Here is a 13584-nt window from a genome sequence, read left to right on the forward strand (position 1 = left end):
CAGGCACTTGACATTTGGCTCTAAATTAAGAAAAAGTTAGGGTCTAGGCTACCACCTTAATATTTTGAAGGGGTCTGATCTGGTACATAACAATAATGATTGTTTTCACAAGTCATTGGTATGATAAACATTTTGTGAATTTTAATTTGCACAAGCAACTGGTATATGTTGATTTGGTATAAATTTGGTTCAAGTTGTTATTGTCATTAGATGCTTGGGGAATATGGTTTTCATAGTATATAAAAATGACAACTTTTTATCTTATACACTGGTTCCCTAGGATTTCTAATATTTGCAGTGCTTGTAATTCATTTCCTATAACTGTCATTATATTTGTGTGCATCTTCAGTAATTCTAGAGAAATCCTTTTAAAGATTCTTTTTGTCTTTGATTTTTTTTGTCCTTCTCTGAATCCACTAGTATGTGAAAAATTAGTAGGAAGAGTTGATTAACATTATAGGGATTTATAAGTGGCCAAAATAAAATATTAGTGCAATTAGGGAACATAGAATTTGAAATAAATAGATCCAAAAGAAAAACTGTAAGCATTTATTTGGTGGCTGTAAAACTTCAGTAATAACTAACGTTTTTCCCATTAGTTCTGGATTTGCCATAGAACCTGCTGAAGGGTAGCATATCGAAATATCTTGAAAGTGTTAAGCTATGGATGTATGAGTTGTGAGAAATGCAAAAATGCCTTTGATTAGAAGTCTTAAGATTTCTCAAAAGGGCCATCATTGATGATATATTGCTGTCACAAAAGGATCCCACACATGCTGAAACTGAAGACAAATTCATGATCATATGGTCAAGCATTTACAATTATAAGAGGATGTAGATGAAGATGTTTGATGCTTTACACACCAGACTGTGTTTAAATGATGAATGGACCAGTTTTTGTAACAGGCGCATTTGATTTTTGGCCCTTAAAGGAACAAAGTTGGAAATTTTGAGGGAAATAGAGATAAGGGACTATTTGAGTAAATCACCAACACACAAGAGGGTGTGTGTGATGAGGGAGACAGTACTTGGTCAAGGATCATCTCTCTTGTGATTGAGACTTGGGCAGCCTTGAGGTAACAAAAAATACCATAGTCAAGTGTGATGATATGTGCCTTGAAGAAGGATTTTTCTGTTCTGGTTCTCTTGAAGGGGGATGTTGTAAATCTGAGGCCAAGGCACCTGTTCCATGGAAAGCAGAGTAAATAGCTTTGCTTTTTTTTTTCAAACTAGACAACAGAAGCATCAGTGGATGGAGATAAGCTCATATAGGCCTAGTGATTTAGTTCTGCTCATGTTGAAGTTGGAGTTTTTGGAGCTGCTAGATAAAGCTCTCTGTTACTGAAAACAGCTTGGGTTCTCCCTGTGATGCTAGCTTCATTCTCTTGGTATTCCTTCCCCTGAACTGAAGGAGATAGCAAGTGAGAAAAATCTGTTTTGCTGAATTTGCCTTTGCCAAGGATGTGTTTATGGGATGCTGCTATATTAGAACAGCTGATGACTAGTAGTTAAAATATATTTTACTTTGTTAAGTATTTCAATAGAGTTAAACTTATATCAGTTCTTTTTTATTATTTTAACTGTGATGTAAGAATAAAATGTGTTCTGCTTAAAGCCTAGTAGTTTGACCAATCCAATAACATCTGGATTGCAGCACCTAATCTTATTTAAAGACAGTGTTAAGATCCAATCCATGCTATCTTCTTTGTATGTTTTGAGGGGGTTTGGTCTGGCCCATAAAACCAAGAATGCCTTCAGTTGTTGGTGAAATATTTAATGAGATTGAGTATGTCTATAATAGGATTAGAAACTGAAGTTTACTTATTTGAAGTATTTAAGTAGTTACTAATATTTGAGATGCATTTTCCTGGTGGGAACCTGTAACATAACATAACGTAGCAGCAGGAGGAGGCCTTCCAGACCCAAAAACCTGCTTCTATCAACTTAAAAGCATACAAAGTTACAGTCAAAGAGTGTGCTTTGCAGAAATATTATAACGAGGAATCTTACAAACACAAAATAAGGCTTGACATTGTACATGTCATGCGAAGTGCCAGCTATTTCCCAGTTCAACTCATATGTCAGGTAATTGGGCCCTCCTGTAAAGTGTGCCATCTGATCAATTTCATTATATAAACCAGCATGAAAGAAAAATAGTGAATTGCCATAGAAAGTAAAGCAAGTAATAAAGTGTGAGTGTATGCTTACTTCAATTGTATAGATAAGTAGAATACTCGTCTAAAAGTATGACATTTATTCTTTTAAGTTGAGATTCACCAGATATGTAACTTAATGAAAAAAAAATCCTTTTATCCCACTTTCCTGTATATGGGAGTAAGGAGCTTTCAATACTAGAAAGGAAAAAGATGCATGGTCTAATGATCCAAAACTTGCCAAACAAAAACCGAGCTGATATTATAAATTAATTTTTAAAATATCTATCATTTTCTTGACTACAAGTTGTAAAACATGGTGCAAAATTTGCTTTGTGGGTCAGGGCATTATTATCAAACCGATCAAAACCCCTCAAAATATATTAAGAAGATAGCTTAGACTCTAACTTTTTCTTATTTTAAAAACAGATGCCAACTGTTGCATTCTGGATGTAATTCAAATGATCAAACTACCATTCTGAAGAAAAACACACTTTATTCATACGTTATAGTTAAAATACAACAAAATAAAGAAGAAAGTGGAATAACAACCCTATTGGAAAACATAACCAAATAATTGTTTAACTACCAAATAGTAACTGTCCCAATATAGTAACAACCCATAAACACACCCTTGGCAAAAGCAAATTCTAAGAAATAGATTTTCTCACAGGCAATTCTCCAATCCAGGAGGAAGAACAGGAGGAGAAAAACTGGGGGTGGAGGGAGAGAGAGAGTAGCAGGGAGAGATGTACTGCAGCTTTCAAACCGAACTTCAAGACCCCAACAACTGCTGCTTCGGAAAAACTAAAACTAAAAGTTCTGGTTCTGTGGGAACTTGACTCTACCCATTCAAACTGTTTGTATTGTTCCAAGCCTGCCTGAAATGCTGGGTTCCTGATCTTTCCGAGCTCTCAATGCTTTCAAGCCACCTGGAAACCAACTGGAAAATTCTAGTCATCCTCTGGCAATAGACCTAATGGACCTTTAAGGATGCTTAATTGGCTCCTTGCTAATTGCAGTGAGGTAGCACTGTTGCTCTGTATCCTGCCTCCTGATAAATTGTCCAGGGTAGCGTCACACCAGCATGCCAGTCAGTATGTGAATTTCTGTGCCTGTCTGGCTCTTTGGCACTCCTATCGGTGGCTAAAAATCCAGTGCATCAGTATCTAGTTTACTGGAAACCGATGCAAAAGCCTTTCCTGTTTGCTGTTTACATTAGAGGTTGTTTCAATAGACAGAATATCTAATTTAGTCAATGGTTTTAAACTCTCACGGATTCATTCACCAGGTGACATTTACTTCAGCTTTAAATCTTGCCTAAAATCAAATGACCTTTCTTTTCAAGTTGCTAATGTTAAAAGAAACGATTGTAAAACAAGAAAACTCTTATTTGCAACAACTTTATTTTTAAACTTTCACTAGTTCATGGAGAAAGGTATATCTGATGACAGCTCTCAAATTCTTCGATTTATATAGTTTCAGTGAATTTGAGCCATTGTGATAATACCTGTTATCTTGTTTGACATATAGTGCAGGTATTATAGATCATAGAATCCTTTCAGTGTGGAAACAGGCCCTTCGGCCCAACAAGTCCACACGGACTCAACTCCCTATAATCCACCTAATCTCCACATCCCTGAACACTACAGGCCATTTAGCATGGCCAATCCAATTAAAATCACATTTATTGTCTTTTTTCCTCAAAAATAGTATCAGAATTTCACTTACCTTGAGAAAAAGGTATTACTTTCATTTAAACTGTCACCTCGCATATTTTTATGAAGAAAAGTGAGGTGGAATTTTATAAGGTCCAAAGGAACATGGACAGGCAAGAAATGTGGCAGAAATGTGTGAGACATTGGGCTAAGCCTGTCTCGATGCTGGGAATGACTTGCATCTTTTCTGAGTTCTGGGCATCAATACGAGATTTTTGTTAGTCAGCAGTGAGTTGCCTATTAAGGGGGATTATTGCTTGTTAATATTAATATGCTGTTGCCTATATTACCACCCACCGTGAGCAAACTTAGTGGTGAGAATTCTTGACATCAAAGTCGGAGCAGGTACCTGGTGACTTCAGCTCACTGCTGGCTGCAAAAATCTTTCATGTAGTTCACCATGCATTTTAATGACGGATATCAACCACACGTGTCCCTCATCATGGAAATTGTTGTCATACCCTCATGACCCTCAAGGCACCTCTCTGATCCACTTGCAGGCCACTTGAGATGTGTAGATATGCATTTCAGGGTGCTTTAGCAGTTAGCATTGGAAGACTGTTGCAAGGACAATTTGCATGAAGAGAGAGACACAGAGCTCACTAATTGGACCAACCTGCAGCTTACTTGTTCTCTTGACCTACCTGCGTGCTCATACCATCTGTGCCTCACCTTGCCTGTCAGCACCTATTAGTGCAGTCATTCAACCAGGCAGCTCGCCTTGTTGATCAACAGGCCTCAGTCAAGGAGGCATAAAACTTGCTGTATGGCTGCGTTCTGCATCAATCTCACATCTGCTTCAGGTGCCAACAGCTTAAGCAGCAAACACACTGCATGAGAAGCATGCAAACAGCCGTGTCTCATATCCTAGGGGGCTAGGCTTCACTGCAGTGCATGGAGGCATTTGTCAATCAGAGGGTCTGGCACAGCAAGTCGAGGGCGGCTTCCTATACCAGTACAGGGGATTGAACACAGTGAGGTGTCTAGTTAGAGTGTTCTTGGTCATAAGTGTCGGTGCCTCAGCAGACATGGCCATGGGTCATGCTAAGTTCTGTGACTCCATAGCAGTCAGTCTACGACCTAGGGGTAAGGCCGTCAGGGAGATAGAGAGGCATGAGTCAGGGACCTAGGCACTTACCATCCAGTTAGGTCACTCAACAATGTGGACCACAATCAGTCTGGTGGGTCCATTCAGAGCAAGTAGGGAAAGGAGTGTAGGGGGTAGGAGCGGGGATGGTAAATGAGACGCTGGAATCTATTCGCGGGTATTGGGAGCTGTAGGTTGGGAAGAAAGAGAGATGATAGTAGTGAAGGGAGTATCTTCATTTGTAAGATGGGGAATATGGAAAAGTATGGATGAGAACAAGATAATGCAAGAGATAGGTTCTTCTATGTTCAGGAACACCTTGGCTTTGAAGGAGACATTATATGACTATACATGGCAATGTCATCTAATATGCCAGAGTTGGGGGGTTATGGTGGGCATGGGCAAGTTTGCCTAGATGGGTTGGTGAGGGCCTGGGGAGGTGTGAGATATATAGGTTTCACAGGTAGAAGAGGATCTGAATGTTTTGAGGCTTCACAGACACAAGCAGAGGTTGAAAATCATTGCTCAAAGAGTGTTCACTGTCACCTTCCACTGTGTTGGAAGGCAAAACTACTCCATGGGAAACCAAATGTCAGTGACCACACCCAGAATGGGTCAGGAAACTGCCTTGACCTGCAAGGGAGATGGTTGAAGGACCCACTGATGTGATGCCCATTAGAAGACCAGACTTGTGGAGCCCCTAATCCCTGGCGATCCTAATGTACAGCTACCTATCCTAGACGCTAGTACATTCAGCACCAACACTTTTGCATACACAACTCAGAGAGAGAATAGGAGTGTTTGACCAAGAAGGGCATTGGTACCAGCAGATTGCATAGCCCTGCATAAACCTTGTTTGTTTTTTCAACACAGATGATCCTTGGACATCAAGTTAGGTATCATGCTGGCACAGTTACATTTATAGCTGGATAGAGATTCAAAAAATAGATGTTTGGCAAAACCATTACAATTTATGGAAAAATGAGAATTTATATATAGTGCAGTGTCACCTGTGCCACCAATATGCCCTTTTTTAACCTTTTGCCCGATCTCTCAGTTTTGTCCCAGGTTCTGCAGTTGGGTGGAGGAAGCCTGCTTAGTAGTGGAGATTATTGGCTTTGGAGTTTGGTCCTTGGTGTTAGGATGGGCCTCCTTTCCAGAGGCAGGTTACCTGCTGAGGAAGTAACGTTACTGCTTAAAGAGAGAATAATTTTAAGGTGAGAGGAGAAAGATTCAAAAGGGACCTGAGAGGCAACTTTTTCTCACACAGGCTGGTTCATATATGGAACAAAGCACGAGAGGAATTGGTACATGCAGATATAGTTACAGGAGCTGGGGAGACCTGGATAACATTCTGGGGACGTGGGTTCGAATCCCACCATGGCAGATGGTGGAATTTGAATTCAATAAATATCTGGAATTAAGAATCTAATGATGACTGAATCCGTTGTCGATTGTCAGAAAAACCCATTTGGTTCACTAATGTCCTTTAGGGAAGGAAACTGCCATCCTTACCTGGTCTGGCCTAGATGTGACTGCAGACCCTCAGCAACCTGGTTGACTTTTAACTGCCCTCTGGGTAATTAGGGATAGACAATAAATGCTGTCTGGCCAGCGACGCTTTCGTCCCATGAATGAATAAAGAAATTCTAAAAACATTTGGACGGGTATGTGAATAGGAAATGTTTAGAAGGATATGAGCCAAATGCAGGCAAACGGGACTAGTTTCGTTTGGGAAATCTGGTTGGCTTGGATGAGTTGGACTGAAGGGCCTTTTTGCATGCTGTATGACTCTATGACGCACCTTGGCTGAACTTCTAAAGGTCAAAGGGGTGTCAGGCAGGTTAAATACGAAGGGCATGGACGTCTCTGAAGTGTCCTGAGTGGACGCTTCAGTGTGGTTCCTCCTCTGGCTAGATGGTTCCTGGCACTCCCCTGCCTCGTTATCAGGAAAGGGGACTTGGTATGAGTGCGAGGTACCCCACTCCCTTGCCAAGCCTTTGATCATGAGGATCAATGGCTGGGACAATGATGTTGATTCAGACTGAGCGTGCTAGAGTTGACTCTTGATGGCGGCCATCAAGCTGTCCATGTAAACAGCCACATGATTACATGCTTGAGGCAACTGTGTCCCCAAAGAGCAGTTGTACTTGTGCAGCCTCTGGGCTATGAGGGTCATTGATTCCTAAACATCTGCCTGCTGCTGCTGTTCCTTATTATACGTTGATAAAGTTCCGGATTGACAACTCTACAGAGTCTGCTCTTAGCTGGAGCTGAACAGGTGTCTGGTCTCTGGCAGTACCCAAATTTCAGGAGCCAGAGACATTTCTTCCTCGGCCAGACACAAAGCTGTGGCCATGAGCTGTTGACAATCTCCTGCTCCCTAAAGTTGCACCTGATGTGCCCACCGAGATGTTGGTATCTGTGTTCGTAGGTATTGCAGAAGGCAGCCTTGCCAGTGCTCTGTCTGAAGCCTTGGAGCTCTCTTCCTCAGAGGTCAGTTAAGTGCCTTCTAGTGGTGCAGCCCATTTTTCTGCAGAAGCTGCGGTTATCTCACTGGCTCCTGCAAGATACAGGGGAGAGAAGGCCAATGGTTATAATGGTGTGCAATGGATGCCACCGGCATCGGCGTTAACGTGAGAATTGCATTGGAATGAGGAGTGGTACTAACTTGGTTAGCGTGCCTACAAGAGTGGTCCTGGTCTTCCCTCCTTGTAGTAGGTAAGGAGCCTGGAGTTGGATACCCCTCAACCGATCCTGGGCTCTTTCTCCCATGTCAAAGGCTGTTTTCTACTGTATTGGGAGAGAGGAAGGGACTTTTGTGAGGTGAATGTGGGTGGCATAGCTGTTAGCGCTTTTTCAGGTGTTCAAAGGATGAAGTATTTTGGAAAGTGAGTAGGTAGCACAGAGGCCATGCAGTTAGGAGTTTGGTGGGTCCGAGCATGAGTGAGGGAACATGTTGCCTGCAATAATGAGAACGTTAGAGTATGAACATGAATAGGAGTTGGGTGCAGTGTCAGTGTGAGTTAGTATAGTGTAGCACCTAACATGGTGGAAGAGAGAAAGTCATTGTTTTTGCAGGGTTGCTGGCCATTCCTCCAGACTGGAAGGATATCAAATAAGGCCATGTGGATAGTAGTAAAAAACAAAAAAAAAAATGTTTTGGATGTGTGCTATGGCCCCCAAACAGTCAGGGAGAGAGAGAGATCAAATATGTAATCAAATTTCAGAGAAGTGTCAGAATAATAAGACAGTAATAGGTGGGGATTTTAACTACCCAAGTATTAACTGGGGTAGTTGTAGTTTACAAAGTAGAGAGGGAACAAAATTCTTAAAGTGCATGTGGGAGTTTTTATTTTAGCCAGTATGTGGAAAGCCCAAGAGAGAAAAGATAGCTTTGGATCTAATATTTGGACATGAACTGGGACAGGTGGAAGGTGTAACAATAGGCAAGCATTTTGAAGATAGTGACTGTAACTCGGTTAGATTTATAATAGTAATGAAAATGGATAAGGATAGACCAGGAAAAATAGTCCTAAACTAGGGAAAGACTAATTGTACTAAGTTATGATTTGGCCCAAGTAGACTTCAGAGCAGCAACGTGCAGATAAACTGTATCAGAGAAGTGAGATGCATTCAAAGAGGAATTAATGAGAGTACAAGGCAATGGTATTCTTATAAAGACAAAGAATTGGGCCACAACTGGAGAACCCTGAATTTGTCAAGGATGTTGATGAGGACAATGTATTTCTTGTGGTGGACTGGGTATAAAAGTAGGAGCCATAGGCTCCAAGGTAAAATGTTGGTTACAAAATTGCCTAAGAGACTGGAAGCGGATGGTGATGATAATGGGATGTTTCTATGTCTGGAAATCTATTTTTACTGGGGTTGCCTAGGGCTCTTGCTGTTTGTACTGTACTGTAATGATTAGCAGTTAAATGTAGGGGGTACAATCAAGAAGTATGGGGTGACACGAAAATTGATAGTGTGGTAAATAGCGAGCGTAATAGCCATAAACTGAGGGGAATATGAATGGGCTGGGCAGATCAATGCAAATGAAATTCAACCTGATATGAACTAATACAATTGTGGAGGGGTTAACAAGCCAAGGGATTACACTATGAATGGTAAGCCCCTAGAAAGTATTGAAGACGTGAGGGACCTTAATGTGCATATTCATACACCCCTGAAGGTAGTAGGGCAGGTAATTAAAGTGGTTAAGAAGGCATATGGGCTACTAGCCTTTATTAGCCAAGGCATTAAATTCAAGTGCGAGAAAGTCATGCTAGAAAAGTGTAAGACAATGCAACTGGAGCACTGCGTATGTTCTGGTCACCACGTTATAAGAAGGATGTGATTGCTTGAGAGAGGGTGCATAGCATATTTACCAGGATGTTGTCTGGGCTTGAGTGTCTGAGCTCTGAGGAAAGATTAAGTAGGCTGGATTTGCTTTCCTTAGGACGGTGACAGTTGAGATGGGACTTCATAGATGTGTAAAACATCGTGAGGGGCATTGATTGGTTAGATAAGAAAAAAATGTTTTCCATTGGCAGAGGAATCAATAGCCAAGGGGCATAGATTTAAGAAAAGCAGTTGAAGGTCTAGAGCCGAGTTGACGAGAAAGTTTTTCACTCAAGATGGGGCTGGGGGTTTAGTACTCAATATCTGAAATGGGGGTTGAATCTCATGTAATATCTAAGCAGTATTTAGATACTCACTTGTGTTGCAATAGCTTCCAAAGCTCTGGGCCAAAGTCTAAAAATGTAGTCATATCTTTGTTGACCACTGTGGACACAATGGGCTGATTGGCTTCCTTTTGTGCTTGCCTCTTCCTGTACAAGTTTTTTATTAAATACAGAAATTATTGCCTCTGTACTGCTGAGCCAGGGAATAAGATGAAGGTTTTAATCGAGAACCAGTTGTTGACAACTGGTAAGTTAGGAAAGTGGAGTTTACTCTCATTTTAAACATCTATTATTGCTGCACTTATTTAGAAGTATTTAAATTTATTTTCATGGAATGAATTTAAATTACTTTTGGGACTTATCAGTTTTATGTATATTTGGGTTAGGAAGTAGCCTCTGCAGGGGAGTTGGTGAATTCTGTGAAATAAAAATTGTGTATGTACTTACCAATCGCGATGCCTAGAGAGAAAGGTAACTTGTAATTTTTAGTTGATTGTTATGCTTCCTCTTAACATTTTGTGGTTATCTTGCAATAAATGCAACTCTTCACAAGATAATAGAATTAATTAGTGTAGGTGGCATGAGAATTCTGTGCATCTTGCTAAGGTGCTCGATAGGTCTTGGGAACCAAAAACTCATACTCATTAAAGTTTCATTACAAGATGAGTACAAGTAAGCGCAATCAACCTTGCTTACAACCTTTGTGTAAAAGTTCACACACACACAAACAACTTACAAAGATTCATTGATCTAATTTCTTTTACACCTGGACTGTGAAAGAGAGTCCTATTAAACTACCAGTGTGGAAAAGAAACCCATGGGAGCAGCATGATGTGCAGTGAAACGTAAAATGATGTGAAAATGTGTGGAAGGTAGTTTATTTAGAAAATGGAATGGTGAATCTGCAAATTTAATGACTATGCAATAAAAAGTGAGTCCAGTTATAACTTGCAAAGTGTATTTTCCCTACCAAGATCAAAAGGATAGTATGGGATTTTACTGGTGAGCTTCTGGCATGCAGGAGAATGGATTAAGTTTAGAATGCTAAATACTCTTTGAAGTACCTTTAAAAGGATAACTATATCAGTCACATTAAATAGTACTTCTGGCAACCACACTGGCATAACTGATGTTGTATCCCCATATATGGGTGCCATAAAATAAGCACTGCTTCATAGTTGACCTGCAACGTTATAATGAATGTAACATGCAAAGCTAGTACTTTGTAGCTGTATCTATCAAGGGCACCTGTTCCTGCCTTTAGATTTTGGTATAAACAAATGTGTCTTGAATTTAGGATGAAGGGCAAAAGTTGGGCAAAGCAGTAGAATTTGTTTGGCAAATAATTCTGCCTTCTGTGCAAGGGATCTTACAATGTAAAACCATAGTTTTGCAATTAACTAACCTAGTTTTTAAGAGTTAAATGCTTTCAAATTAATATAAATGCAATACGTAGAAGCAACAATGCTCTTCTAAAAGTGATCTTTAAAATATTTTAAGGTGGAATTTTTGAGACAGTGTAAGTGCCTGAATAGTACACGTGTTTTATATAATTTTCAAATTACTGTGCACATTATATGTGTGCATTATGTCTAGGCAGATGTTGTTTTCTTATTTACGAATACACTGTTCTCTCATTGTGCCTTTCTACATTTCAGCTTTTGCCAGACCAGCTGGTATTGCTCCTAGAATTGCTGTTAGAAGTAAAATCCTTCTCTTCCCGAACACTGCAGTTGCTACAGAAGCATTATTGCCTCAGGGAGCAGGATGCAGAGGTAATTCATTTACTGGTCCACTGAACTGTTTTGTCAACACTTGATAAACTATGCCAGAGGGAAAAATGAAGTTCACAGAGCTTAAAAGGGCAGCTGTATATTCATTTAAGCCAGCCAAGTTAGAATGCACTGTAAATAATCAACTCCCTTGTTTTTAAACCTAACGGGGGAAGAAGGGTTTATGGAGTCCTGCAGTCTCTTGGCAGAGAGAAAATAAATTTCTATCTAACTTGTTCGAAAGCTTTATTTGACATTGTTCAAAGTCTTACGTTTCTTAATAGTACTTTGAAAGTTATGGTCTACTTAAAACTGTTGAAAAAGTGTTAATGCAATGATGTTGTTTTCAGGAGTACAGATATCTCATGTTATCTTTCCTTTGTAGAAATAAAGTAAGAGGTGGCAGTGGTGTCGTGGTAAAGTCACTGGATTAGGAATCCAGAACCTCAGACCAGTAGTCTGAGAATATGGATTGAAGTCCCACCATGGCAGATGGTGAAATTTGAAATTGGTAACATTTGGGAATAAAAAAGTAATTCAATGGAAACAGTTGTCAATTACCATTAAAACTCATCTGGTTCACAAATGTCCTGCAGGAGAGGAAATCTGCCATTCTTACCTGGTGGAAGAGGGAATATGGCCTAAGCAATACGTCGTCCAGCAGGACTTCCAGGTTCCTGCAAAAACATGATTATTTTTAAAAAATTTTCATGCACTTTTGGGTGTCGCCGGCTGGCCAGCACTTATTACCCTTTCCTTGTTGGTGGTGAGTGACTTTCTTGAGCTGCTGCAATCCATGTGCTATAGGTTGACCCACGATGCTCTTAGGGAGGGAATTTCAGAATTTTGACACAGCAGCAGTGAAGGGGAACTGATTTTCTCCTGTCTGCAATATCCCTGGCAAATCTCGGGAACATTGCAGGACAATGTTGGACTAGCATTGCTTTTAAAGATGGTATGGGCACAAGGCATGTGGGTGGATTCCAGGTAGTAATGAGTTGTTCCGAGAAAGATGGAGCTGAGATTGGATTTGGGGGATGCCGTAGAAGAAGGGTAGGTAGTTAATTGGGCAAGTTTGATTAGATACAGCAAGAAAATTTGCTTGGGCTCGAGGTAGAAATCCTTCCAGAAATAATGATATGATTTGGACTAGTCAAGAAATGCAAGATACTGCTCTTGGTCTCTGATCAAAGGCACCAGCACTGGACAAGGATTTCCCACTGAAAGCCATGCCCTACCCTTACCTTAAACATTTCTTTCACCATTTGCGTACATTTTGAATTTGACTCCTACCAAATTCAGATTCTCAAACTGATATAGAAGGATAACTCTATTCCTTGCATTATTAGTCCGGGTATCTGGATTACTGATACACCAATGACCTCTAAACTACAGTACACTTTTGGGCATATGAAATCTAGTAAAGCATGGAAGCTACAGTATTCATATAAAGCCCACATCTTTACCTGATCACAGGGTTTCCTTCTGTCCTTAGAACCTGTTTTCTTTCATTATGTATCCAGAATAATAGGGCGCAAACATAAATTAACGGTCAGGCAGCCCAGAAGTAAAATCGCTTCTCAACATTATGAAAAGTAGAGATCTAGAAAACTTTCACAAAGTTGTGGATGCTTGGTCGATTGACTTTTTTTTTGAGAAAATCAGCAGACTTTTATTGGATAAGTGTATCGAGAGATATGGATCAACAGTTGGTAGATGGACCTGAGGTACAGTTCAGCCCCTGATCTACTTCAATAATAGAACCAGATCAAGGAGCTGAACCAACTCTGCCTCAACTACCTCTCAGTTGCAAAGATCATTTGTAGTGTAACCATTTGAGTATTCTGGATCATTTGGAGTTTGGAGGTTACAGGAATCTTTGGGAATAGGAGCTATATTTTGTTATTATTTTGACAGAGGAGGGGTATAGTTGGATACATTGGCATTGTTTCCACTAGAGTTTTGAAAAGTGAGGGGTGACTTGATTGAAGTGTGTAAGATTTTGAATGGCCTACCTAGATGAACACAGGGTGTTTCCTCTTATGGGTGAGCTCAGAACTCCTACAGTTTAATTCCTATTTTATAGCAAATTCTGCTGTTGGAAAATCTTCCATTTACATACGTGTGTGTGTGTGTGTGTGTGTGTGTGTGTGTGTGTGTGTGTGTGTG

At 40.3% G+C, this 13584-nt stretch overlaps 1 protein-coding gene and 1 long non-coding RNA gene across 2 annotated transcripts in view; one reads left to right on the forward strand and one right to left on the reverse strand.

Annotated features, from left to right (window-relative positions):
• LOC125481131 (aminopeptidase O-like) overlaps window positions 1–13584 on the forward strand; it is a 158642-nt gene that overhangs the window by 85853 nt on the left and 59205 nt on the right. The window contains exon 4 of the mRNA XM_048592290.1: window positions 11302–11418. Coding sequence (XP_048448247.1) covers window positions 11302–11418 — 117 coding nt within the window. The remainder of the gene's footprint in view (window positions 1–11301; window positions 11419–13584) is intronic.
• Window positions 7639–13584, reverse strand: part of LOC125481137 — a 12123-nt gene continuing 6177 nt past the window's right edge. The window contains exons 2-3 of the long non-coding RNA XR_007261226.1: window positions 12035–12092; window positions 7639–7751 (exon numbers count right to left, since the gene is read on the reverse strand). This is a non-coding gene — a long non-coding RNA (uncharacterized LOC125481137). The remainder of the gene's footprint in view (window positions 7752–12034; window positions 12093–13584) is intronic.

This window comes from Rhincodon typus, chromosome 3 (genome assembly GCF_021869965.1).
Source record: "Rhincodon typus isolate 14 chromosome 3, sRhiTyp1.1, whole genome shotgun sequence".
NCBI lineage: Eukaryota > Metazoa > Chordata > Chondrichthyes > Orectolobiformes > Rhincodontidae > Rhincodon > Rhincodon typus.